Genomic DNA, 22,918 nt, shown 5'->3' with positions numbered 1-22,918 from the left:
CTTGCAGCGGCAGCCAGCGAGGCACGGGCAGCCGCAGCCTCCCGCCTCGGCGCGCGCGTTTCAGCGGATTGCCACCGCGAGTCACGCATAGACGTCCGACAGGCAGGGGGCTGGGGCGAAGCGGCAGGAGACCCTCCTCAGCGGCCGCCCGCCCCACGGCTCCTCGTTCCCTGGGGCTGCCTGGAGATGCCCGAGCCGCGGCGGAGACTTGCGGCGGTTGCAGCCCGGCTCGCAGATGGGGCGGCACAGGAAGGGGCTGGCTCAGGCTGGGGGCGGCGGTGCGCGGCCAGCCCGGCGGACGAATCCGGACGAGCAGATCCGGGGCGGGGGAGCGGCAGAAGAACAAAAGGAGGCGCGGCGAGCGAGCGAGGGAGGCGAGGCGGCGCGCCGGGCCGGGCCGGGCCTGCAGCCGCGGGGCCGTGGAGGTGCGTATGCGGCGCGGCGCCCGAGCCGCTCCGGCGCATCCCGGGGGCTCTGGGCCCGAACAGCCGCGGGGGAGGCGGGGGCGGCGGGGGCGGCGGGGGCGGCGCCGGTTCCAGCTTTCCCTGCGAGCGCGGCCGAAGCGGGGACTGCCGCAGCCTGGAATGGGTTCTTCTCCCGGGGCGCTGCAGCAGCCATTAGCTGCTCATCGCTTAGAAACGAGGCCACGGGGGAGATCCGGACTGTGGAGGCAGCTTTCGGGCGCAACCCCACGCGCGTTTAGGCAGAAAAGCCCTGCAACCCCCAGCGTCCTCCAGCCAGCGTGCCTGGGCGCGGGACGCTGGGGGTTCATGCATCGGACTGCGCCCTTGTTGCATTAGCCGGCCAGAGAGGAAGGGACGGGAGCGCGTAATGTGAAGCCTCTGCCATCGACCCAGGCGGGCTTGATTCGTGCCGGGATTGGGCTGCAACCCCGCGCACACTGACGTGAGAGAGAGCGCCCTTGACCTCGGTGGGACTTACTTTCGAGGAAGCCGGCAGAGGAGCCCGGCAAGGTGTCTTGGGCTCAGGGCTCAGCCCTCGAACACAGGCAGAGAGAGCGACATGGAGAACAAGTGTGACTCTGCGCATGTGCAGAGCGCTTCTCTCCTGCTCCTCTAAATAAACAATGAAGCCATAGCAAGATATCACTGTTCCGCATTAAGTGTTCGCAAGTGTCCCGGAACTGCATTTCGAGAGGCTCTTCCTTGGAATCGGGTCCCATCGAAATCAGCAGCACTCATTTCCCGGTAAAGGTATTGAAGATCTCGGTGTAAGTGGGAAGGTAGCTCAGCATAGGAGAGGTAGAATGAAAGTGCGCCTGCAGGCCCATTCTAAACATGTCACCCTGGAAGGAAGGGGCTCTGGCCACATACTCCCGCGCCTGGAGAGAGTGCATATTAGGGGATTGCTTGTTTGAATGTGCCTGTAGAGCCTAAAGGCACATTCAGAAGCTTAGGTGACAATCTAGCAGATCAAGGGGAAGGAGCTTTCTCCCTGATGCCGTCCTTTCTCAGGCTTCAAGGAGATTTTGACATGTGGGCACTTTCAAATGAGGCATGTTGCATGTTCATTTTCATGGGTCTGAACCACATGATGTTCCTGAACATTTGAATCCACCCTGACACAGAATGAGGACAAAGGCAATCTTCCCAAATGACATACCTTATGAGCCATCATCATCATACACACCTATACAGGGCTTTTTTTAGTTATGGGATCTCGTGGAGCAGGGCCAGCAGAACACTTTTCTCTGGCTCCCGGAGAGCCACTGTCAACCAGACCAGGACCCCACTGGGCTAAATGGATCTCTCTCTACTTAAGACAAATCCCTGTGTTCATGTATCTCTGATCAGGTGAGAGGGCAGAGGAACCCACGCCCTGCCCTGAGCATCTTGGAGGAAGGGCAGGATAAAAATGGAATCATAGAATAGTAGGGTTGGAAGGGGCCTACAAGACCATCGAGTCCCCCTGCTCAATGCAGGAATCCAAGTCAGAGCATTCCCGACAGATGGCTGTCCAGCCTCCTCTTGAATGCCTCCAGTGTGGGAGAGCCTACCACCTCCCTAGGGAGTTGGTTCCATTGTCATATTGCTCTAACAGGAAGATTTTCCTGATGTTCAGCCAGAACCTGGCTTCCTGTAACTTGAGCTCATTATTCTGTGTCCTGCATTCTGGGATGAGCAAAAAGAGATGCTGGCCTTCCTCTCTGTGACAACCTTTCAAGTACTTGAAGAGTGCTATCATATCTCCCCTCAGTCTTCTCAAGGCTAAACATGCCCAGTTCTTTCAGTCTCTCTTCATAGGGCTTTGTTTCCAGTCCCCTTTGTTGCCGTCCTCTGAACCCTCTCCAGCTTGTCTGCATCCTTCTTAAAGTGCGGTGCCCAGAACTGGACACAGTACTCCAGATGAGGCCTAACCAGTGCTGAGTAGAGGGGAACTTGTACTTCCCGGGATTTGGAAGCTGTGCTTGTATGAATGCAGCCCAAAATAGCATTGGCCTTTTTTGCAGCCACATCACATTGTTGGCTCATATTCAGCTTGTGATCGACAACAATTCCAAGATCCTTCTTGCTTATAGTGTTGTTGAGTCATGTATCCCCCATCCTGTAACTGTGCATTTGGTTTCTTTTTCCTAGGTGCAGAACTTGGCATTTATCCCTATTCAATTTCATTCTGTTATTTTCTGCCCAGCGCTCCAGTCTACCAAGATCACTTGAATTTTGTTTCTGTCTTCCAAAGTATTAGCTATCCCGCCCAATTTTGTGCTATTTGCAAATTTGATCGGCATTCCCTGCACCTCCTCCTCCAAGTCATTAATACAAATGTTGAAGAGCACTGGGCCCAGGACTAAGCCCTGTGGTACCCCATTCATTACCTCTCCCCAGTTTGAGAAGATCCCATTGATAAGCACGCTTTGAGTCCGATCCTGTAGCCAGCTGTGGATCCACGTGATCGTTGTTTCATCTAGTTTGGGCTAGTTTGCTCATCAGGATATCATGGGGCACTTTGCTAAAAGCTTTGCTGAAGTCAAGGTATATTATGTCCACAGCATTCCCACAGCCCACAAGGGAGGTGACCTGATCCGAAAATGAGATCAGATTTGTCTGGCAGGATTTGTTCTTGACAAATCCATATTGGCTTCGAGTAATCACTGCATTGTTTTCAAGGTGCGTACAGATGGATTGCTTTATCATCTGTTCCAGAAGCTTCCCAGGGATTGATGTCAGACTGACTGGTCTGTAGTTCCCAGGTTCCTTCTTTTTACCCTTTTTGAAGATAGGGACAACAATAGCCCTCCTTCAATCATCTGGCACTTCACCCGTCCTCCATGATTTCTCAAAGAGAATAGACAGCGGTTCTGAGAGTTCTTCTGCCTGTTCCTTTATTACTCTAGGGTGCAGTTCATTTGGCCCTGGAGATTTGAACTCACTCAAAGTCATTAGGTGTTCCTTGACCATATGCCTATCAATCTCAAGCTGCAATCCTGCTCCTTCAGCCTGTACTTTGCCTTTGCCAGGGGGGTCATAGACCCTCTTCTGGGAGAAGACTGAGCCAAAGTAGGAATTGAGCACCTCTGCCTTTTCTTTGTCATCTGTTATCATTTTGCCTTCCTTATTTAATAGCTGAACCACCATTTCTTTCCTCTGTCTTTTACTATGCATGTAGCTGAAGAAAGCCTTTTTGTTGCTTTTAGCATCCCTCGCTAACCTTGGCTTGTTCTCAGCTTTAGCCTTCCTGACGCCATCCCTGCAATTCTGTGCTACCTGCCTGTACTCTTCCTTTGTTGCTTGGCCTTCTTTCCACTTCCTATATGTTTATTTCTTTGTTTTCAGGTCATCTCTAAGCTTTTTGTGAAGCAACATTGGCTTCTTCTGTTACATTTGTAATTGTTGGAATTGTTTGTAAGTGTGCCTTTAGAATTTCCTTTTTTAAAAACTCCCACCCATCTTGGACTCTTTTTCTCGTTAGCGTCGCTTGCCATGGGACCTTACTTATCATTGTTCTGAGTTTATTAAAATCAGCGTTCCTAAAATCCAGGGTATGCGTTTGGCTACACTTGGCTTTTGCTTCCTTTAGAACCTTGAACTCAAGTACAACATGGTTGCTTTCCCCCAGAGTTCCTGTAACTGCTACTTTACCCACTAAGTCATCTCTGTTGGTTAGGATCAAGTCAAGGATAGCCAGTCCTCTAGTTCCTTCCTCTACTTTCTGTAGGAGGAAGTTATCCGCCACACAAGTCAGGAATTTCCTGGAGGGGCCAAGTTTTGCAGAATTTGTCTCCCAACAAATATCAGGGAAATTGGAAATATCCCCATTACTACTACATCATGCTTCCTTGAAACATTGGCTGTTTGCTTTTCCAAAGTTTCATCCTCATCTTCTCCCTGATTGGGTGGCCGGTAGTAGACTCCGACCACCATGTTCCTTTTATTCTTTGCTCAATTTATTTTAACCCTGATGCTCTCGATGGGGCTACCAAGCTCATCCTCCTGTATTTCTGTGCAGAGATATGTATTTTTCACATATAGTGCAACCCCACCTCCCTTTCTGTTCTTCCTGTTCTTTTTGAACAAGTTATATCCTTCAATTGCTGTATTCCAGTCATGAGAGTCATCCTACCAAGTCTCAGTTATACCTATCAAGTCATAATTTCCCTCCTGTATTAAGAGTCAGTAATATTCCTGACACTACTTTGGACACAGTTAGCTGTGAGCCCCCCTCCTCCCCCAGACAAACATTCACACAAGCCTTTCCACTGGTGCACCTCTGTTTTTTCTCTAGGTTGAATCATTGGCACCAAAGGAGGAAAAAATGGTATGCTCCCCCCCTGCCCCCCTCTTGCTGCTCCAAATTACTGGCTCTGATGTAGGGGTGGACGAAAGTCCCTTACCTCTCGTCGAAGGACGTTTGCGGTGGGGGGGAGGCGCTTCGCTGCTCCCCCCGCGAAGTTCAGGCTGGGGGGGGGAGGCTTCCCGCCTCGCCCCGGCCGAAATTCAGGCTGGGGGGGAGGCTTCCCGCCTCGCCCCGGCCGAAATTCAGGCCGGGGAGGAGGCTTCCCACCTCGCCCGGCCGCGAACGCGAAAGTTTTTGTTTTTTTTTTTTAAATGCCCCCTGATAGGCGTTAAAAAAAATAGGCGTGAATTGTCACGTAGCCTATCACGGCTAGATCTGCAAAGTCAGCCGTGATAGGCTACGTGAATCGTCACGTAGCCTATCACGGGTGACGTTAAAAAAAAAAAAAAGCGCGTACGCTAATGGCAGCCCCCATAGGGAGCCGCCATTCGCGTTCCTTATTTAGTCGCTGTAGTCTACATAAATGTTTATGTAAACTACGGCGAAAATAAGGGCAACGCAAATAGCGTTGCCCTTATTTTCGCCGTAGTCTACGTAAACATTTACGTAGACTACAGCGACCAAATAAGGAACGGTAATGGCGGCTCCCTATGGGGGCCGCCATTATCCGTACGCGCTTTTTTTTTTTTTTAACGTCACCCGTGATAGGCTACGTGACGATTCACGTAGCCTATCACGGCTAGATTTGCAAAGTCAGCCGTGATAGGCTATGTCAATCGTCACGTAGCCTATCGGGGCGTTGTTTTTTTTTTCTTTGATTGCAGTGGCGGCGGCGGCGGCAGCCGGTCAAAAGACCGGCTGCCGCTCCCTCCCCGCTAGATCACCCGCCGAACTGCCGGCCGGACCCGCCACCGGGAGGGACATTCGGTGAAGGTAAGTCCCGTCCCGGGGGGGGTGCGGGGTGCGGCGGGGGGTTCGGAGGATTTCTCCCCGAAACTTGTTCGGGGGGCCGAACACGTTGGCGCTCGGCCCCCCGAAGTTTCGGGGAGAAATTCTCCGCCATCCCTACTCTGATGTCACTGGTGATTCTGCTTTCATTTTCCTCATATCTCACTGGCTTAAGGGAGGATGTCTTGGTTATGGGGATTTTCTGAGAAGTGTTAAGAAACCCGCAACCACTGAGTGGTATGCTTAGCTCGGGTCTGGTTTCTTTAACACATCTCATATATTTTTCCTTCTCTGCAGCTGCAAGAGAAGAGTGTGATGTGTGACTCAGAAAGCCCTTTGTTCAAACCTTACCTGAGCCACAATCCGACTAAGTGATCTTAGGGAAATGGTTAACTGTCAGCTACTCCATTTGCAACAAAGGATAATTCCTACTGCTTATTTTACAGGGCTGTTGTACAGATTACTGAAATAATGGATGTGAAATGCCTTGAACACTCTGAAGTGCTATATAAATGCTAATTATTACTGAGGCCTAGAAACTTGCTTGTGTTCTTGTTTTTTAAAAAAGAAGTTGAGATTAGCAGGATGCCATATTGTGTTTTCGATACCATACATTGACTTGGTAGAATCAAACTACATACAACACAGGCAGCCCTGAGTACAATCCCACCCTCATATTGGAAGTGTAGCTCCTCTTGTTTAATTTAATCTTCTCCTTATAAACAACCTGTGTTCCTTCTTTCCCAGTTGTGTCTCCGATTTCCCTACTTCTTTTTGCTAATGTACCATTTTTGCCAATGCACCATGAGAGCCAGTGTGGTGTAGCGCTTAGAGCATTGGGAGTTGGGGGATCCAGGTTCTAGTTCCCACTTGGCCATGAAAGCTCACTGGATGACTTTGGGCTAGTCACAGACTCTCAGCCCAACCTACCTCACAGGGTTGTTATTGGGAGGATAAAATGGAGAGGAGGAGGATTATGTACTCCGCCTTGGGTTCCTTAAAGAGGGGGAAAAGCGAGATATAAATGAAATAAATATAAATATTACTTATAAAGGATATCTCTTTATTCTAGCAGGTTAGAGATGATGAAAGAGGAGGAGAACCTAGTGAAAAAGGAGAAGTTCCCTCTAGAGGAAGATGAGAACCTAGAGGAAGAGGAAAAGAAGTACCTGGTGAAAAAGGAAGAGATCCCTCAGGAGGAGGAGATCCTGATGAAAGAGGAGATTCCTCTGGAGGAAGAGGAGAAGGAGATCCTGGTGAAAGAGGAGATTCCTCTGGAGGAAGAGGAGAAGGAGATCCTGGTGAAAGAGGAGATTCCTCTGGGGGAAGAGGAGAAGGAGATCCTGGTGAAAGAGGAGATTCCTCTGGGGGAAGAGGAGAAGGAGATCCTGGTGAAAGATGAGATTCCTCTGGGGGAAGAGGAGAAGGAGATCCTGGTGAAAGAGGAGATTCCTCTGGAGGAAGAGGAGAAGGAGATCCTGGTGAAAGAGGAGGATCATGAACAGACAGAACAGGATGAGTCCCTCCTGGAAGAATATGAAATAAATGTTTTCCAGATTCCTGGGGATGATGATGACCCCTGTGATAGTGAGATACATGGATATGTCCCAAAGAAGAGACGTTGTAAAGCTGTACCACGGGAGGGAAATACTGCGCCATCTAACAAAGCCACAGTCAAGAAGGGAGGAAGAATCTATAAGTGCCCAGATTGTGGAAAAATCTTCAAACGGTGTTCACCCCTTATCAGACACCGAAGAACTCATACCGGGGAGAAACCTTATGTCTGCCGTGAATGCTTGAAACGCTTCAGCGACAGCTCTGCCCTTGTGAAGCACCAAAGAATCCATGCGGGAGAGAAACCTTACACATGTCCCGAGTGTGGGAAGAGCTTTTCCCAAAGTTCAACCCTTATCGCACATCAGAGAATCCACACCGGAGAGAAACCTTATAAGTGCCCTGATTGCGGAAAGAGCTTCAGCGTGAGCTCTAATCTTGTTGCTCATCAAAGAATCCACACAGGAGAGAAGCCTTTTGGGTGCCCTGTCTGTCTGAAAGGCTTTCTGGTCAGCTCCCATCTCATCAGACACTTGAGAATACACACCGCAGAGAAACCTTATATTTGCAGAGAATGCGGGGAATGCTTCACTCAGAGCTCTCACCTTGTTGTACATAAGAGAATCCACACTGGTGAAAAACCTTATCTGTGTTCGGAGTGTGGGAAGAACTATCGTGGGATCTCAGACTTGATCCAGCATCAGAGAATTCACACAGGAGAGAAGCCCTACAAATGCTCAGAGTGTGGAAAATGCTTCAGCCAAAGCTCATGTCTTAAGAAGCATCAGCGAATTCACACGGGAGAGAAACCTTACATGTGCCTGAAATGTGGGAAAAGGTTTAATCGGAATTCACACCTGACTAGGCACCAGAAAACCCACACTGGCTAATTCTAAAAGAAGGATTATCTGGAAGTTCATCTCCATAATTGCAGCCACTGTACAAGAAGTAAAGCCAGGTGTCTCAAATAATTAGCCTTTCCCCATCTACCAAAGGATCTTTTGTCCCACCACCTCAAACTCATATTGCAGGAATATCATCAAGGACATAAGATCTTGAATGAGTTTGGATATACTGCCAATACTACACTTTTAAAATGTCCTCCCCCCCCCCCCCGCCTTCTGGCTGTGGTTAAGATCTACTTTCCAGACTTCCTACTCTCCATCCATTTGGTAACTGGATCCTAGAATTTTCCGTGGATTATCTGTACTTTCTTTTTATTACTAGTTTTAATAAAGGCACCTTCGGACATATCGGCTCCTGAGTTGTCCTGTAGGTTGTGAATTTTGAGACTCCTGGTGTCCTTCAAGTAAACTCTTTGGTTTCCGATTGGTTGTTCCCAAACCCTTGGAAGCTGTAATAGGTGGTGGCAGAGAAAGAAAGAAAGAAAGAAAGAAAGAAAGAAAGGCCATGAGACCTTGTCTGATCAATACTTATCCCAAACTCTGTGACGATGCTAACATCCTCCCCTTTTCTCTACTGTGGTAGTACATAAAACATATACACATCATCCCCTGGACCTGCTCTGTGTCTCCATGTTGCCACTGTACCACTGACGGGAAACTACATACGAAAAAAAAACTCCTTTACTCTGTAACAGGGTTTCCCATAAGGAAGGAAGGAAGGAAAGAAAGAAGAAAACAGGATCTAGTATGTCTATTTTTTCTGATAATAGGCTATGGAATCTTGACTGCTTGGAGCCTCAGTTATAAGCCTGCATCACCCCAAGGCCAAGCTACTCTTGATTTTGGATGTCTGTCAAGTTGGTGAGGAGTCATGGCTCAGTGGTGATCACCTGCTTTGCATGCAGAAGGTCCCAGGTTCAGTCACTGGCATTTCCAGCTTAAAGGGTCTTGGGTAGCTGGGGCTTGGAAAGATCTCTGCCTTGGAGCGCTGCTGTCAGAGTATATAATACTAGGCTAAATAGACGTTCTTCACGTGTTCACCTGCTCTGATCCATCACATCGTATCTTAACAAGCAGGAAAAAGACTCCATTCAAGGCCATGTCTGGCACTGTCTGAGAACAATTTGGGGTCTCACCCTGCTTGGTCCTTAGCATGCATAGTCAGCTCACAATAACAACATCAGAGCTTTCAAATGTCAATGTAATTACTTTCCTAATGCTTTGTTTTTAGCGGGGACTATTGAAGATTGGGGTTAGTTGCTTTTCAGGTGACTTTAGATTAGTGGCTAAGGGACTGAGTAATGAATCAGAAAGTTCTTGGTTTGAATCTCACCTCCTACATACTCGCTAGATGGCCTTAGGTAAGCCACTGTTCTCTCCCACCCATAATACTGACCTATCTTACAAGGTTGTTCTCACAATTATAGCAAGACATTCTACGTGAAGTGGATTGAATATTCTAAAAGTGCTATAGAAATGCTAAGTATTATTTTCATCTTGGGTTTGGGATCAGTGTTAAGGCTTCCACACGGGAAAGTGTAAGTGGGCTCCATGCACTCCACATTCACTTTTCTTTGTGTGCGTGTGTGTGCAGCCCTATTCAGAAGTCTCCCCTCCCCAGATGATTAGATTTGCTTGAGCGGGAGAGCAAGGATGAGCCTGTTCTCTCTGCCCCTTCCCTCGTGTCCTTGTCACTGGCCCCAAAGCCATGCACACGTTGGAGGAGTAATTTTTGCAGTGGGGAGATTCAAGTTGGCACCCCACATAATTTAGAACCCTGATTATGCAGGAAGCCTACCTGCGCAGAGAAGGCTCCCCACTACAAATGTTATCCATCCATTGTGTGGAGCTGCCTTCCCTAACTTGGTGCCCTCCAGATGTTTTGGACGTCAACTCCCATCAGCCCCTGCCAGGATGGCCAATGGTCAGGAATACTGGGAACTGTCGTCCAAAATAATGGGAGGGCACCAGGTTGGAGAGGCGGAGCTTCCAAATAGAGTGTGTGCTTGGGTGCTTTTCTGAGCATGAGCAGTAGAGGTTCTTGCCTCCCTCTGAAGCAAGGGTGAGAGTTCTGAGATGGGGAAGGGTCAGAAGAGGTGGGATGCTGGCCGAGGAGAGAGCCAGTCAGGAGGGAGGGAGGGGGGGGGGCAGGAGCTGGCTCTAGTCTCAATTCAGGAGCAGGTGGAAGACCGAGAGTTGCCCTTGAAAGAAATCCCTGAGGAACAAGACAAAAGACTGCTGCCTCAATATTTGACAACTCCAGAAGCATCTGACATAGTGTTTGGACATTTCCCTCATCTGCCCCTTTAAGCCCCTACTTCAGTTTACATCAGAACATTCTCACCTTAGTTATGGCAAAGATGTACTTTCCTGCCTGCTGTGTTTTCTTTTCTGAAGAGGTTAACTCATAGTTTTCTTCTTCCAGTGTAGGGAAGGGGTGTTGCTGTGATTGTTTTTTCCTTTGTTCTGAACATAATAATTATGTCTCACGCTCCCAAAGTATGCACAGAGTCCTACGCTTGTTGGGTATTTACGCTGTGCAGTGCAGTCCTACATATGCTTACCTGGAAGTAAGCCCCACTATGCTGAGTGATGCTTGCTCCCAGGTCAGTGTGTATAGGTTTGCAGCCTTAGAGTGTGATGTTTAAAATAAAGTGCTTTGGAGAAAATATAAATGGTGGGTTAACTCACCGCTTCCAGACCATATTTTGTACTTTTGATGTATTGCAGCGAATGTTCTACAATATAAAGCAGGGGTATTGAAGTTCAGGCCATGGGCCAAATCTGACACACCTGAGGTTCCAATCTGGCCCTCTGGGGTTCTCCAGAAGGCCACGCCCCCTTTCCCCCAACCTCCTGTCTCTTTTAGTGGTTTACTGACTTTTGCGCAGTTTTGTTTCCCATTCTAAAAGGTTTAAATGTCTCTCTTAAGGCTTACTTACTTGCAGTAAAAGCTTTAAACTAAAATATGGTATTTGGGGCATCTTATTGCCACCCACAACTGGAATGTGACCCCTGGGCTGAAAGAGCTTTGATACCCTTGCCATAAAGTGTTAAGAAATTTTTTAAAATTGCAACAAGGGAAAAAAATCGTTTGAGAGATAATGCTACTTCGGATTGCATTCACCAGGTGAGCATTGATAAACTGGAAAGTGTCCAAATGAGAGGTATAGTGATGATCATCGGACTTGAAATCCTAACGTATCTGGGAAAATTGAGGGAGCGTCAAATAATAGTAACATGTAATACCTATCCACACCCTTAAGTGGAGTTGATCATAGGGAGGTGGCCAAGGCCCATAGTGACCTGTACAAAATATGCCCTGTATGGATTGGGTTTCAAGAGGCCTTCATGTTGCCTGGCATTTCCTGTGATATAGGCATGAGTCCAATACTTTGGATACTATAATTCTTTGTACAGCCTTTGTATGAATGCAGCCATGGCTGAAGAGGTACATTTTTGTAATGCCTGAATGGTCTGACCCAAGTAGGAGTTAGATTAACTCTGTGGAAGCGTAGTAAGGTGGGTTTCATATTTACCAACCATTCTGAAACTGAAAAAATAGGAGTCTTTGCTTCATTTGAAATAACAAGCAAAGCAGTGCTGAGAGGCCTTGTTTTAGATCTGCATCTTTCCTCCCCTCCTTGGAAATGGGTATAGTAATAGGATTTGAATGTTGAATGGAGAATTACGTGGTAAATATACACACCAAATGCCATGATCTCTCAAGTACCCAAGGAAAGGTATCCCACTGTGCTATGCTTTACATTTCTCCCGGCATCCTTGAAAATGGGTGCAAGAGTCAAGTTCAAGTGTGATCCTTATGCATGCACACCAATGCTTCATTCTGGTATCTCAATTTCAAGGCAAGTATCACAGTGTAATTATATTTTGTATTTCTCTTCCCCTTCTTTGAAAACAGATGGGGGTGGGGCATCAAGCCAGCATTCAAACTTGAAAAGCAGAATAATGTCCTGAATGTGTGTACCAGGTTACATTCTGATATATCAGTGGTCAAGCAAGTTCATCTGCCCTTGAAATGTTAATGGAAGAGGAGTATAAAACGTTTTTTAAAAAATAAATAAAAGACTGTGTGACAAACAAGTGAAATGCCAAATGGGCTGGCTGAAGGGCCTCATTTCAATCAGCCTTCTGTAATTCCTGCTTTGTTCCTTGCAATCACAAATGCAGGCTACATCATGCTCCTGATCCGAGTAGGAGAGGATGGAACATGCCTGAGCCTGCCAGAGAAGGAAGCAATGGCCAATTCCAAAGAAGTTGTCTGGTACTTAAATTTGCCTGGAAGCCCTTTCATCTGAATCCAGCTGTATGGATCAAGAGAAGTGGCTAGCTACTGTCATTCTGTGTAAAGATGCACTTTCTACATGTTCAAAGCTCAGACTTTGCATAGCTGAGATTTGCTATTGAAAGATTCCCAGGCTTGAGCTCTGATGAGCATTGCCGCATAGGAACACGGGAAGTACTGAGTCAGACCATTGGTCCATCTAGCCCTCTGTTGTTGACCTTGACTGGCAGTAGTTCTCCAGGGTTTCAGGCAGCAGTTTTTCCAGCCCTACCTGGAGACCCCAGGGATTGAACCTGGGACCTTCTGCATGCAAAGCAAGCACCCTACCACTGAGCTATGCTGGCTTCTGCAGGCATTTACTTTATATTATTAGCCCAACCTCCATCCAAATAGTTCAGGGCAGCATACTTAGCCCCCACCCCCTTTTATCCTCATAATAAACTTGTGAGGGTAGGTTAGACTGAGAAATGGTGACTGGCCCAGTATCAACCAGCAAGCTTTGTAGCTGAAGAGGAATTTGGATCTGTGTCTCTTCAATCCAAGCCCAACACTTATCCGCTATGTCAGGGGTCGACAACATGTGAACTACCCCTGGCCATTTTTGCCCCCCCCCCCTGCTGCAGTGGTAGCAACAAATACAGTAATTTTGCAAGGAAACGATGCATGTGGGGTGCCTGTGTCTTTGTAAGCAGACTTGCATTCCTGGAAGCATTCTGCTGCAGACAAGAGCTGTGCTCCCCACACGCCTTGTTTCATTGCAAAATTGCCACATTTTTTGCTGTTGGTGCAAAAAAAAGCCCCCAACCCCCAGAAGTTACCACCCATGCACTACATCATACTGCCTCTCCATTGATTATATAGGAAGTTGCTGTGATTGGCTGTGTCTGACCCCAAGGCAAAGGAGAGAGAGATGGGAGCAGTTGGTGAAACATTCACAGAGTAGCTTCCCGCCCCCCACACACAGAGTTCTATCATAATTAGAGACCAGATGTACCATGGTGCTATTTCAGGACGGAATACAAGTGGGATTTCCAAATATATGTTTCAAAACTGCTGGTTCCCTGAGACCAGGAGACATAGCTGGAGCTGGCAGCAAGGGTGGAAACTGAGGGGCAGCAAATAAGGGATCTATAATCAGAATCAGACATCACCTTGCCGACAAAGGTCCGTCTAATCAAAGCTATGGTTTTCCCAGTAGTAATGTATGGCTGTGAGAGCTGGACTATAAGGAAGGCTGAGCGCCGAAGAATCGATGCTTTCGAACTGTGGTGCTGGAGAAGACTCTTACGAGTCCCCTGGACTGCAAGGAGGTCAAATCAGTCCATCCTAAAGGAAATCAACCCTGAGTGCTCCTTGGAAGGACAGATACTGAAGCTGAAGCTGAAATATTTTGGCCACCTAATGTGAAGAGAAAACTCCCTGGAAAAGACCCTGATGCTGGGAAAGACTGAAGGCAAAAGGAGAAGGGGACGGCAGAGGATGAGATGGCTAGATAGCATCACCGATGCAGTGAATATGGACTTGAGCAGGCTCCGGGAGAGAGCGCAGGACAGGAAGGCCTGGCGTGCTATGGTCCATGGGATCACGAAGAGTCGGACACGACTGAATGACTGAACAACAATCGGAATATAGTTTTATTGACTGGCCCAGTAAAATAGTGGACTGTTGGCAACCCTGTGTACACTAGCAAACCAAGCTATAGGGGAAGGCAATGCAGAAGTATATCCGAAGTAATGCAGACACTGTTGTACAACCATTCACACATTACACATTAAATATTCTCTGATATGACTATAAATCTCTTGGGGGGGGGGGATGTGTGGAGCAGCCCTCAGAGGAATGCGAGTTAGAAAGTACAGCCAGACGCTAAAGGCATCCACTCCCGTAACCCACTCAAAACCTATTTTACCACCACCCGATTTACCTTTTATTAAACTGAATACATAGGAAAGGCCTGGCAATGAAATGTGCCTCCGAATGTAATGCTGCTGATGCATTAACCAGTAGGGCTATCTGTATTTCCTTCTAAAACTTTTGCGTTGCCTATATAGTGCTGGAACGCACTTCGCACCCGGCACAGCTCCCCAGCCCCATAGGGCTGGCTGCTGCCGAAAGGTCAAACTGGCCCTTCCGCCGCTGGGTGGCTTGAGCTTGGCGGCGCTCCAGCTGCTTCCCCTCAAGTCCACAGCGCGGTAGGCCTCGGCCCCCTCGCCCGCCGCTAGGTGGAGCCGAGTAATGCTTTGCTGCCGCCGCTTGGGGAGCGCCGGGCTGCCGCCAGCTATGGCCGACGCGGAGGACGGAGACGAGCCGGGCGCCTGCGTTCCTCGCGCGGGTTCCTCCGCCTCCAGGACAGGCGGCATCGACAAGATGTTCTCGCTCAAGAAGTGGAACGCCGTGGCCATGTGGAGCTGGGATGTCGAGTGCGACACTTGCGCCATCTGCCGGGTGCAGGTCATGGGTGAGCGGGAGGCGCCGGAGCCGCGCCGGGTTGGGGCCGAGGCGGCGGCCGTCTCCGCGGGCCCCCGCGCCGCACCTTCCTCCGGGGCAGGGCAGGGCAGGGTTGGGCTGGCCCGGCCTGGCCCGGGCCTCGTCTCCCCTTGAAGGGGCTCTGAAGGGGCGTTTTCATCCGTATTTTCTTGCCAGGCGTTTTTCGGAGGCAGTGGTGGGCAGCGATGTTTTCCCTCATTTGAGGGAGAGACAAGGAGGCGGCCTTGGTCGGCTTCTCAGCGGCCTTAAAAAGGGCCGCCTTTCGACGCCGCCAGCACCCTTACGGAGACTGCGCCCTGCCCTTCTCCACCCCGTCCCCTAGTTCAGAGTGGGGACTCCTGGCGCCTTTCTCCCTCGGCGTTCCTGGGCGCCAGGCCTTGTTTTCCTTATAGGCATGTCCTTTTATCAGCCCCCTTTTACGAGTGATCCCCCCACACACGCACACGCAGGCAGAGGGGGCCAGCGTCTGTTGTTAGTATTGCGTTATCCCCGAGAGATCATCCAAGCTGCCTTTAGGTGACTGCCACGTTCCCTTATGTCACCAAGGGGGTTATTTAAAATTTGATTAAAGCTGACCAGTTAGTTTCCACCCTAACACAATAGGATTCTCAGTTCCGGTGGTAGTTGAAATACAGGAAACTAATCAAAAACACCTCCTCACCCCCTTTTCTTTTTAATTCTTTGGATATCCTCCATAATTTTATACTGAACTGTGTTTTTAGAAGGCCGCTTATCATAGGCATTATCAGAAAGTCAACATCCTAGATGAATTCACTTGAAAATATTATCGGAATATATGAACAGAATGCTGGACTAGATGGACCCTTGGGCTGATCCAGCACAGCTCTTCTTATGTTCTTATAAAATGTATACTTATGAATAAGTCTGTGTGTGAAATACAGGAATTGGTCGGCTTCCTATTTAGCAACCAAACATCTTGATTATACATTGGGCTTGTTTGTACAACATGACAGCCTACTGTGGGTTATTTAAGGCTGTGGGGCGTGTGCGGCCACCATTTTGAATACGCAACCCTCACTCCGGAGTTGTTGCGTTGTGCAAATGCACTTATTCGCATATATTTTTGCAAAATGCACATATTTGTGTATGCAGGAAAATGTGCATTTTCACGCATACATGAATATGCGCATTTTTGTGATCGCCATTTTACTTTTCAAAAAATGGCAACTGTGGAGCTTGGCGAGGCCGCCGGGGTGAGCGCACTACCCAATAATCGTGGGAGGGGCTTGAGCTGTCCGGGGACTGGCCAGTGGAGGCAGGGGCTGGGTGGGCGCCCAGAGAATCCAGATGGGGGTGCGTTCGCATATCCCTAGTTAGAATAAGCATGTTGTAAGTAGTTGTTTGTTTTCCTCAATATATACTCAACTTTCCACTAGAAACACTACATTTTTAGTTTATCTTGTTAAAATGTGCATGCTTGAATTATGCAGCTGATGAGAATAACTAGTCCCATGTGCCATTGTTTCCCAAAATATTTAGCAAGAGAGATCCATCAGTGATGTTATATCTTATCTGGGATGCACCAGTCATAAAGCTAGAGTTAGAAGGCATGTTGTATGTCCCTTAAGGCTAGTTTAGACAGGCAAAAAAATTGCTTGTTTCCATATGCAGTCCTGTTTCCTTTTACAGGATTACATGGGGAGACATGTGCACCAGAGGTACATGTAATTTGCTGTAGTGTTTTCCAATCAAAGCACTTCTGGAAAGTGATACAGTTGCAGGACTTGACACAGAGTTATTTAATTTACTGCTGGGCCACATTGTATATTACTCTACGTAGTCCTGTAAGGATGGGATCACAGAAAAAAACAGCCATTTCTGGTCTGAACCCTAAAGCTTTTTTTTGCTGCATTTTGCATAATTGCCATGGTTCCCTCACTCACAAATCTTACATACTGTAGCAATTCCCAATATAATGTAGGAATGGCTGCCTCATTTGCCATGTGTAAGAGCCCTGCTGGATCAATCCAATATCCATAGTTGTTCCCTCCCTACAAATTCTGCTCAGATATGTTTCTTTAATCATTATGAGAGTAAGTTGAAAGAACCATGCTTTTGTTGTGTAGATGTGGTTGAATGAATGGAATATCGTGCCGTAAGATAAATGATCTCTAGATGACTACATGATGCAGTATGCATGCTCCATAAATGTGTTTCAGTGATTGTAGACGCTTTGGAAAACCAGTTGTTAGACCTGCATCAAGATCATCATATTTAGTCTTGCTCTTGTTTACCTCTAGATGCCTGTCTTAGATGTCAAGCTGAAAACAAACAAGAAGATTGTGTTGGTATGTTGTGATTTCATTCTGTTACTCAACCAAAGGCTTTCTCTTGGTGGGGTGCTTTTTAAAGTTTGGAGTAAATGGCTCTTATTTTTTCACATCAGTAAAATTCAGTAAACCTTCACTAATGTAAAAAGACATACTGTTGTATAAAATACTTGGGAATCTGCAATTAATGCTTTATGTGTGGATATATGTCCATGAAGGACTAGTTACATAAGCTAGACCATTTTATTTGGGGAGGTAATCGCTGCTACATCCTCTGTTGTATCTTCCTTATGTATCTCATAAAAGATGGTTGGTTGAAACAAGTAAAGGATCGTTTCAAAGAGAAATAAAAGCATTTGGTTTCACAACTTATTTTCCTTTGCTGATGTTCTTGAAGTTTCAAGAATACTATTTTTAAATTGTTGGCATGGGTATTTTGGGAGTATTAAAAGAGAACATCAGATATTTGAACTGTTAGCATCAATGATTTATATGAATTACAGACAAGCTTTAAAAAAATGTTTGGGGGCAGGATCATGCCAAAATTAATCACGTTTAAGTTCCGTTGACTTCATTGAAAGAATTAGGCACATGCTTAACTCTCTCCCATTCAAATTAATGTTCCTTAAGTTGCTTAACTTCTGCTATCATATGCTTGATCTGTTACCTTATTGTAGCACACTGGAAAGATTAAAGCGTAGGTTTCCTTAGAATTTGGAAATACCGTAGATGTAGAAAGTACAGTTTGATATTGTGCAGTTAAGGGCACAATCCTATGCAGATAGGTGGCCGCCTCCGAACTCAGAGGTGACCGCCTATCCAGTGCAGGGCAGGAGAAACACAGAGGGGATCATTCCCTTCACGCTTCTCCTGCCCTCCATTTCGGCTGTCTAGCTGCGGGAGGGTGGAGTGAGGGAGGAGGCTGCCAGACGACACATAGGATTGGAATGCCCCATTTTGGCTGCTCTGCACTCCTCTTGTGAGCCCAGAGCTGTTCCGCGCTGCCTGCAAGGCAGCACAGAAGGGGAAGAAGGTCGGTTCTCCGGGAACCAACCTCGGAGCACAGGCTCTGAGGTCAGTTCCCAGAAAACCAGATATCCTAAGGCTGTCTAGCTGCTGACTAGTGGCCTTAGGATTGCTCCTTAAATCAGGCATGTGGAACCTCTTTCAGCCTGAGGGCCAAATTCAAATTCAGAGAAATTCTTGAGCCACATTCCAGTGGTGGGCAGGGCAAAAGGCAAAGGGGTCATGGCCCAAACTACCAAAAAATACTAAAAAAAATAGCATGATATTGTAGCTTAAAGCTCTTAGTGCCAGTAACTAAGCTTTAGGAGAAGCACTTCAATCTTTTAGAATGGGGGAAAACTTGTGCAAAAGCCAGGAAACGACCAAGCAATAGGTGTTGGGGGGGGGGAGGGGGAAGGTTATGGCCATCTGGGAAACCCTGGCAGACTGGATTGGAATTCCAGGCCTGAGGTTCCCCCACCCCTGACTTAAACACACGGTGATTTTGGTAGCAAGTCCGTTCACACATAATGCTAAATTATGTGCAGAGCCTGAGCAAAACGTGCTCCTCCTCCTCCCACACAGCCAGGAGAGAAAGAAAAACCATAATTCAGTTTCACTTTCTCTAATTCCTGGCTTGTCCTATACAAACCAGGAATCAATTGCTAAACAAGCCAACTTCAAACCACGGATTATGTATCTCGATCGTTCAATAAACTAGAGATTGACCTCATGCGCATATAACGACAACCCATCAGTTTAAAAACGAGTGGGTTGTCATGCATGAGTGGCTGAACAGGCAGCACGCCTATCTCTTCTGCTTTTACTCCACAGCCCATGATCAGCTCCTTCGTAGGTTGTGGAGTGTGACATCCGAACCTGGACCATTGGGTTGTTTAGGAGCTAAACAAGCTAGTGGTTAACCCATGGCTTGTTGCTGGGTTAACTGCTGGGGTGTTTAGCCCCTAAACAACCCAGTGAGCTACTTGTGAAGTAAAAATGAAAGAAGCAGTGCTCTCGCTCGTGCACAACAACCCATCAGAACTGATGGGTTGTTGTTCCATGTGAACAGGATTGCTATTTTAAACAACAATTCCCTAATTCATACATAATGACCAGTTTTGCACAACCAGGGAAGAAAAATAAGCCGCTGTAGCTTATTTCCTACTGCACATGTGCTGGTTGTGTACTGCTGAGTTACTGTCAGGGTGGACACTGAGCCCATAGAATCCCAGAGTAGTTCTGATTCTGAGGAAGAGGTGTTGCTCCTGGGAGAGGAGCACGCTCCTCTTTCCCAGGGCCAACAGCTGACGGAGATTCCTCCCACCAGCATTCCTAGCTTAGATAGCAGTCCTGGGAGTGACAGAGCACGGAAAGCAGACTTGATGGACGCGCGACGCCGACGCAGAGAGCGGCGCCAAATGGAGGGCGCGGAAAGGAGGCGTAGTGCCCGGTTGGCGCGCAAACAACAGCTGCGCCCAGAGGATCCAAGGGAAAAGGGGAGGGACTCTCCCTAGTCCTTAAGTTCAGGGGTCTGCCAGTAATTCCCTTTCAAACAGGGACCAACTGTTCCAATGTAGGGCATAGGTACTCTGCTGCTCATATCTAGCTGCTAACAGTAGAGTTGTTAAGTTGTAAAAGAGGAATAAAACTTTGAAAAGAATCCATTTGTCTGTGTCTGGACTTGGCTACTGGATTAGACTGAGAGAGACCTCCAAGGAGCCCTTGACAGCTACCATAATTGCCCTCATCAGGCACGGTTTGTCATGTCATCCAAACCTAGCAAGGATGGGGGGCGGTGGGGTTTTTCAAACCACCCTGGAGCCCATCGTCTGTTCTAGGGTTGCGGGATGGCTTGTAAACCACCCCCGCCTCCCCCACTCTCTGGGTTCAGATGACATGATAACCCATGCCCGGCAAGGGTAATTATGGTAATTCAGCAGCGCACAACAGGCACACATGAGGCAGGAAAATAAGCTTCTGTGGCTTATTTTCTTTCCCTGATCATGCAAACCTGCCCAATGACAAGCCAGGAATCAGGGAAAAGTGAAATGGAAATCTTGGTTTATTTCTCGTCATGACCATGCAGAAAGAAGAAAGGGAAATGCTTGTGCCCAAGTCTTTGCTTGGGCTTGCAGAGGGGAGTGCACATTATGCTAAACCAAGCGTATCAACTACTGAAATATATAAACCATGGCTTAGTAACAGTGATAAAACAAAATAAAGAACATGAAAAGTGATGCTGAATTGACATCTTCATGTAAGATAAATTCACAATGCTTCTATTTAACTTTAAAATGTATACTCCAGCTTTTAAGAGCAAATAGTGAAGCTTCTGGACATTATTAAGGTTATGCATGTAATGAGGTTTCTTCAAACATTAAGGCCCCTATGTTGATTGCTGCCACCTGGAAGCATTTTTGGGCAGTCTCCTCCCAGGAACAAGAGCATGTGAATTGGCCCTGAGAGGAAAACCTGTGGAAGTGCAGTGTTTGGATGAGAAATGCTGATCAGGGTATAACACCAATCCTCTATGTACTATAAAGTCTTAGGACAAGATCCAAGGAGCTACTTTGGCACATCTTAGAAGTTGCATGTGCTCAATGAGACTCTTGACTTCTTTTCATTGAACATTAGGTTTCTCTCAAACGTTCCGGTGCCATGTTGCAATCCCTCCTTAATCACAAAAGTGATTTGCTAGGTGACGTGGAGGCCTGTTGTTCAAGAAACTAAAGTTTGAAGTCTTTTTTGATATTTTAAACCAAGTAGCATGTTGCTTCATGACCATAGTTGTTTATGAAATTTGTACACAGTCCTTTTGCAGCGGTACTAAAGATATAGAGAGAGGAACGTTAATACTTTGAATTAAACATGTGTCATCCATTGTTTAACTACAGTCTCAAGTTTGCTTTTCTTTTTCTTTCAGTGGTCTGGGGAGAATGTAATCATTCCTTCCACAATTGCTGCATGTCACTGTGGGTGAAACAGAACAACCGCTGCCCTCTCTGCCAACAGGACTGGGTGGTTCAGAGAATAGGCAAATAAAAAGCACTGGCAGTTCTATCAATCTTGTGGTCTGTTCTACAACTGATGACACTTCCCCTATGAAAGAAGGGAGCAGACACAATGTTGCAAAATCCATTTGATTTATTTAGGCCTACAGAGTTCTATGGACCTGGATTTGAAATCTTTGTGTTACATTGCTGGCCTGATGGATCAGTTTTCAGAATCATTGCATCAGGAACATAGGTGCACAGTTATTTAAGAATGTATCTAAACATTTAGTGTGAACATTGTAGGCTTGCTTAGGAATTCTTTGGTGCCTATGAAGCCCACAGTTACCTACTTTTTCAGAGGAATGAAATCTCACTATTTTTCTCGAAACGGAGGTGTTTAATTCAAATAAATAGTTGTTGGCAGTGCATTGGTTTTTCCTTTTTGCTTTATTTCATGAAGATAACATCTTTCATTTAAGGTTTTTTTAATAAATATCTGTTTCTGTGGTACTTCTAAGGGTAAATTAAATTTACTGACCTTTTAAAGTGTGTAATTGCTTTCTCCAACTCACAGTATTAAATCTTTTTACCCTGTGAAATCCTCAGGTTGTTTGTTTCTGTAAAATGGGTGGACAGAAGGTAGATCTGGATCTACTGGTAGATCTCTGGTTCATTTGCAGTAGATCAGCAAGGATTTCTAACACGCAATTATTTAACAATAGAAGCAACAAAATGACATCACCCCATTGTAAATTATAATGCTGAAATGTAGAAAACTTAAAAGAGTAACCAGGAGTGGATTTTTGCATGAAAGAACTATGAGTTCCATTCAGTTCTGGTACTCAAAACAAATTCCTGGTCTCAGAATCCTTTAATTTCAAGTGTATTACTTTTGCACCTGGCTACAGTTGGTGGATCTTGGAATTCTAGTTTAAAAACCAAAAATCTTGCAAGCCTGAAGTCTGCCCACCCATCCTGTAAAATAATATATAGTATTCTTGGAAATTGATCCAAGTATAATTGGAGATGCTAAGGGTTGCCAGGGCCCTTAACTGGAGATGCAAGCAAGAACGCATATATATTCTTGTATATGAATATACAACCATTCACATTACATATTCTCTGATATGATTATTAATCTCTTGTTTTGAGAAAAAAATGTGTGGAGCAACTCTCAGGGGAGTGCAAGTTAGAAAGTACAGTCAGATGGTAAAAGCATCCACTCTCATAACAAACTAAAAAAATATTGCACCACCACCCCCCAATTTACCTTTTATTAAATTGAATACATTAGGAGGAAGGCCTGGGACTGAAAACTGGACTAAATTGTGCCTCCCCAGGTAATATTGATGCATTAACTAAAATCTTAAACTCCCATAATGATCTCTGCTTTTCTAGGCTTCATCCAGTAGGGACATTAAATTATTCTTTTATATTGATCTCACTGTTCCATGCATAATAACATAAGAAGAGTCCTGCTAGATTAGACTAACAGTCCATCTAGTCTAGCATGCTGTTTCCTAGAGTGGCTAACCAGATGCCTCTGGGAAGCCCACAAGCAACAGTTAGTTGTACTATTTGAGTTACCTTGGTTTAATTATATTCTGAGCTTAATGTCTACATTTCACACTGCTTGGGTTCAAGGTTATTTAAAAGTGACAGCTTCTGCCA

At 46.6% G+C, this 22,918-nt stretch overlaps 2 protein-coding genes across 3 annotated transcripts; both read left to right on the top strand.

Moving 5' to 3' along the window:
* Nucleotides 1-370: 370 nt before the first annotated feature.
* On the top strand, nucleotides 371-12,301 carry LOC146355161 (uncharacterized). 2 transcript variants are annotated; one of them, XM_084840730.1, is made up of 2 exons: nucleotides 371-425; nucleotides 6,779-12,301. In XM_084840730.1, exon 2 carries the CDS (start codon nucleotides 6,786-6,788, stop codon nucleotides 8,145-8,147), a length of 1,362 nt encoding a protein of 453 aa, XP_084696856.1. In that variant the 5' UTR covers nucleotides 371-425; nucleotides 6,779-6,785; the 3' UTR covers nucleotides 8,148-12,301. The 2 variants fall into 2 exon arrangements, with proteins under 2 accessions (XP_084696856.1, XP_084696855.1); XM_084840729.1 differs by having other exon boundaries at nucleotides 6,776-12,301.
* Nucleotides 12,302-14,733: 2,432 nt separating this feature from the next.
* Nucleotides 14,734-21,673, top strand: LOC146355160 (RING-box protein 2-like). The gene is made up of 3 exons (XM_084840773.1): nucleotides 14,734-14,926; nucleotides 17,217-17,264; nucleotides 21,178-21,673. The coding sequence occupies exons 1-3, from the start codon at nucleotides 14,749-14,751 to the stop codon at nucleotides 21,294-21,296; spliced, it is 345 nt and encodes a 114-aa protein (XP_084696899.1). The 5' UTR covers nucleotides 14,734-14,748; the 3' UTR covers nucleotides 21,297-21,673.
* Nucleotides 21,674-22,918: the final 1,245 nt, after the last annotated feature.

The sequence above is a fragment of the Heloderma suspectum genome, chromosome 2 (genome assembly GCF_057233095.1).
Source record: "Heloderma suspectum isolate Gila_16-S chromosome 2, 16-S_ref, whole genome shotgun sequence".
Classification (NCBI taxonomy): domain Eukaryota; kingdom Metazoa; phylum Chordata; class Lepidosauria; order Squamata; family Helodermatidae; genus Heloderma; species Heloderma suspectum.
Note: the sequence above shows the minus strand (reverse complement) of the source record. Positions and strands in the feature narration are given on the sequence as shown.

What these genes read in the sequence shown, in the direction of transcription:
- LOC146355161 (XM_084840730.1), top strand. Translation starts at nt 6,786, where the DNA reads ATGATGAAAGAGGAGGAGAACCTAGTGAAAAAGGAGAAGTTCCCTCTA.
- LOC146355160 (XM_084840773.1), top strand. Translation starts at nt 14,749, where the DNA reads ATGGCCGACGCGGAGGACGGAGACGAGCCGGGCGCCTGCGTTCCTCGC. An exon ending in CTGCCGGGTGCAGGTCATGG is followed by an intron (nt 14,927 to 17,216) that starts GTGAGCGGGAGG and finishes GTTTACCTCTAG; the next exon opens with ATGCCTGTCTTAGATGTCAA. An exon ending in CAAACAAGAAGATTGTGTTG is followed by an intron (nt 17,265 to 21,177) that starts GTATGTTGTGAT and finishes TTTTTCTTTCAG; the next exon opens with TGGTCTGGGGAGAATGTAAT.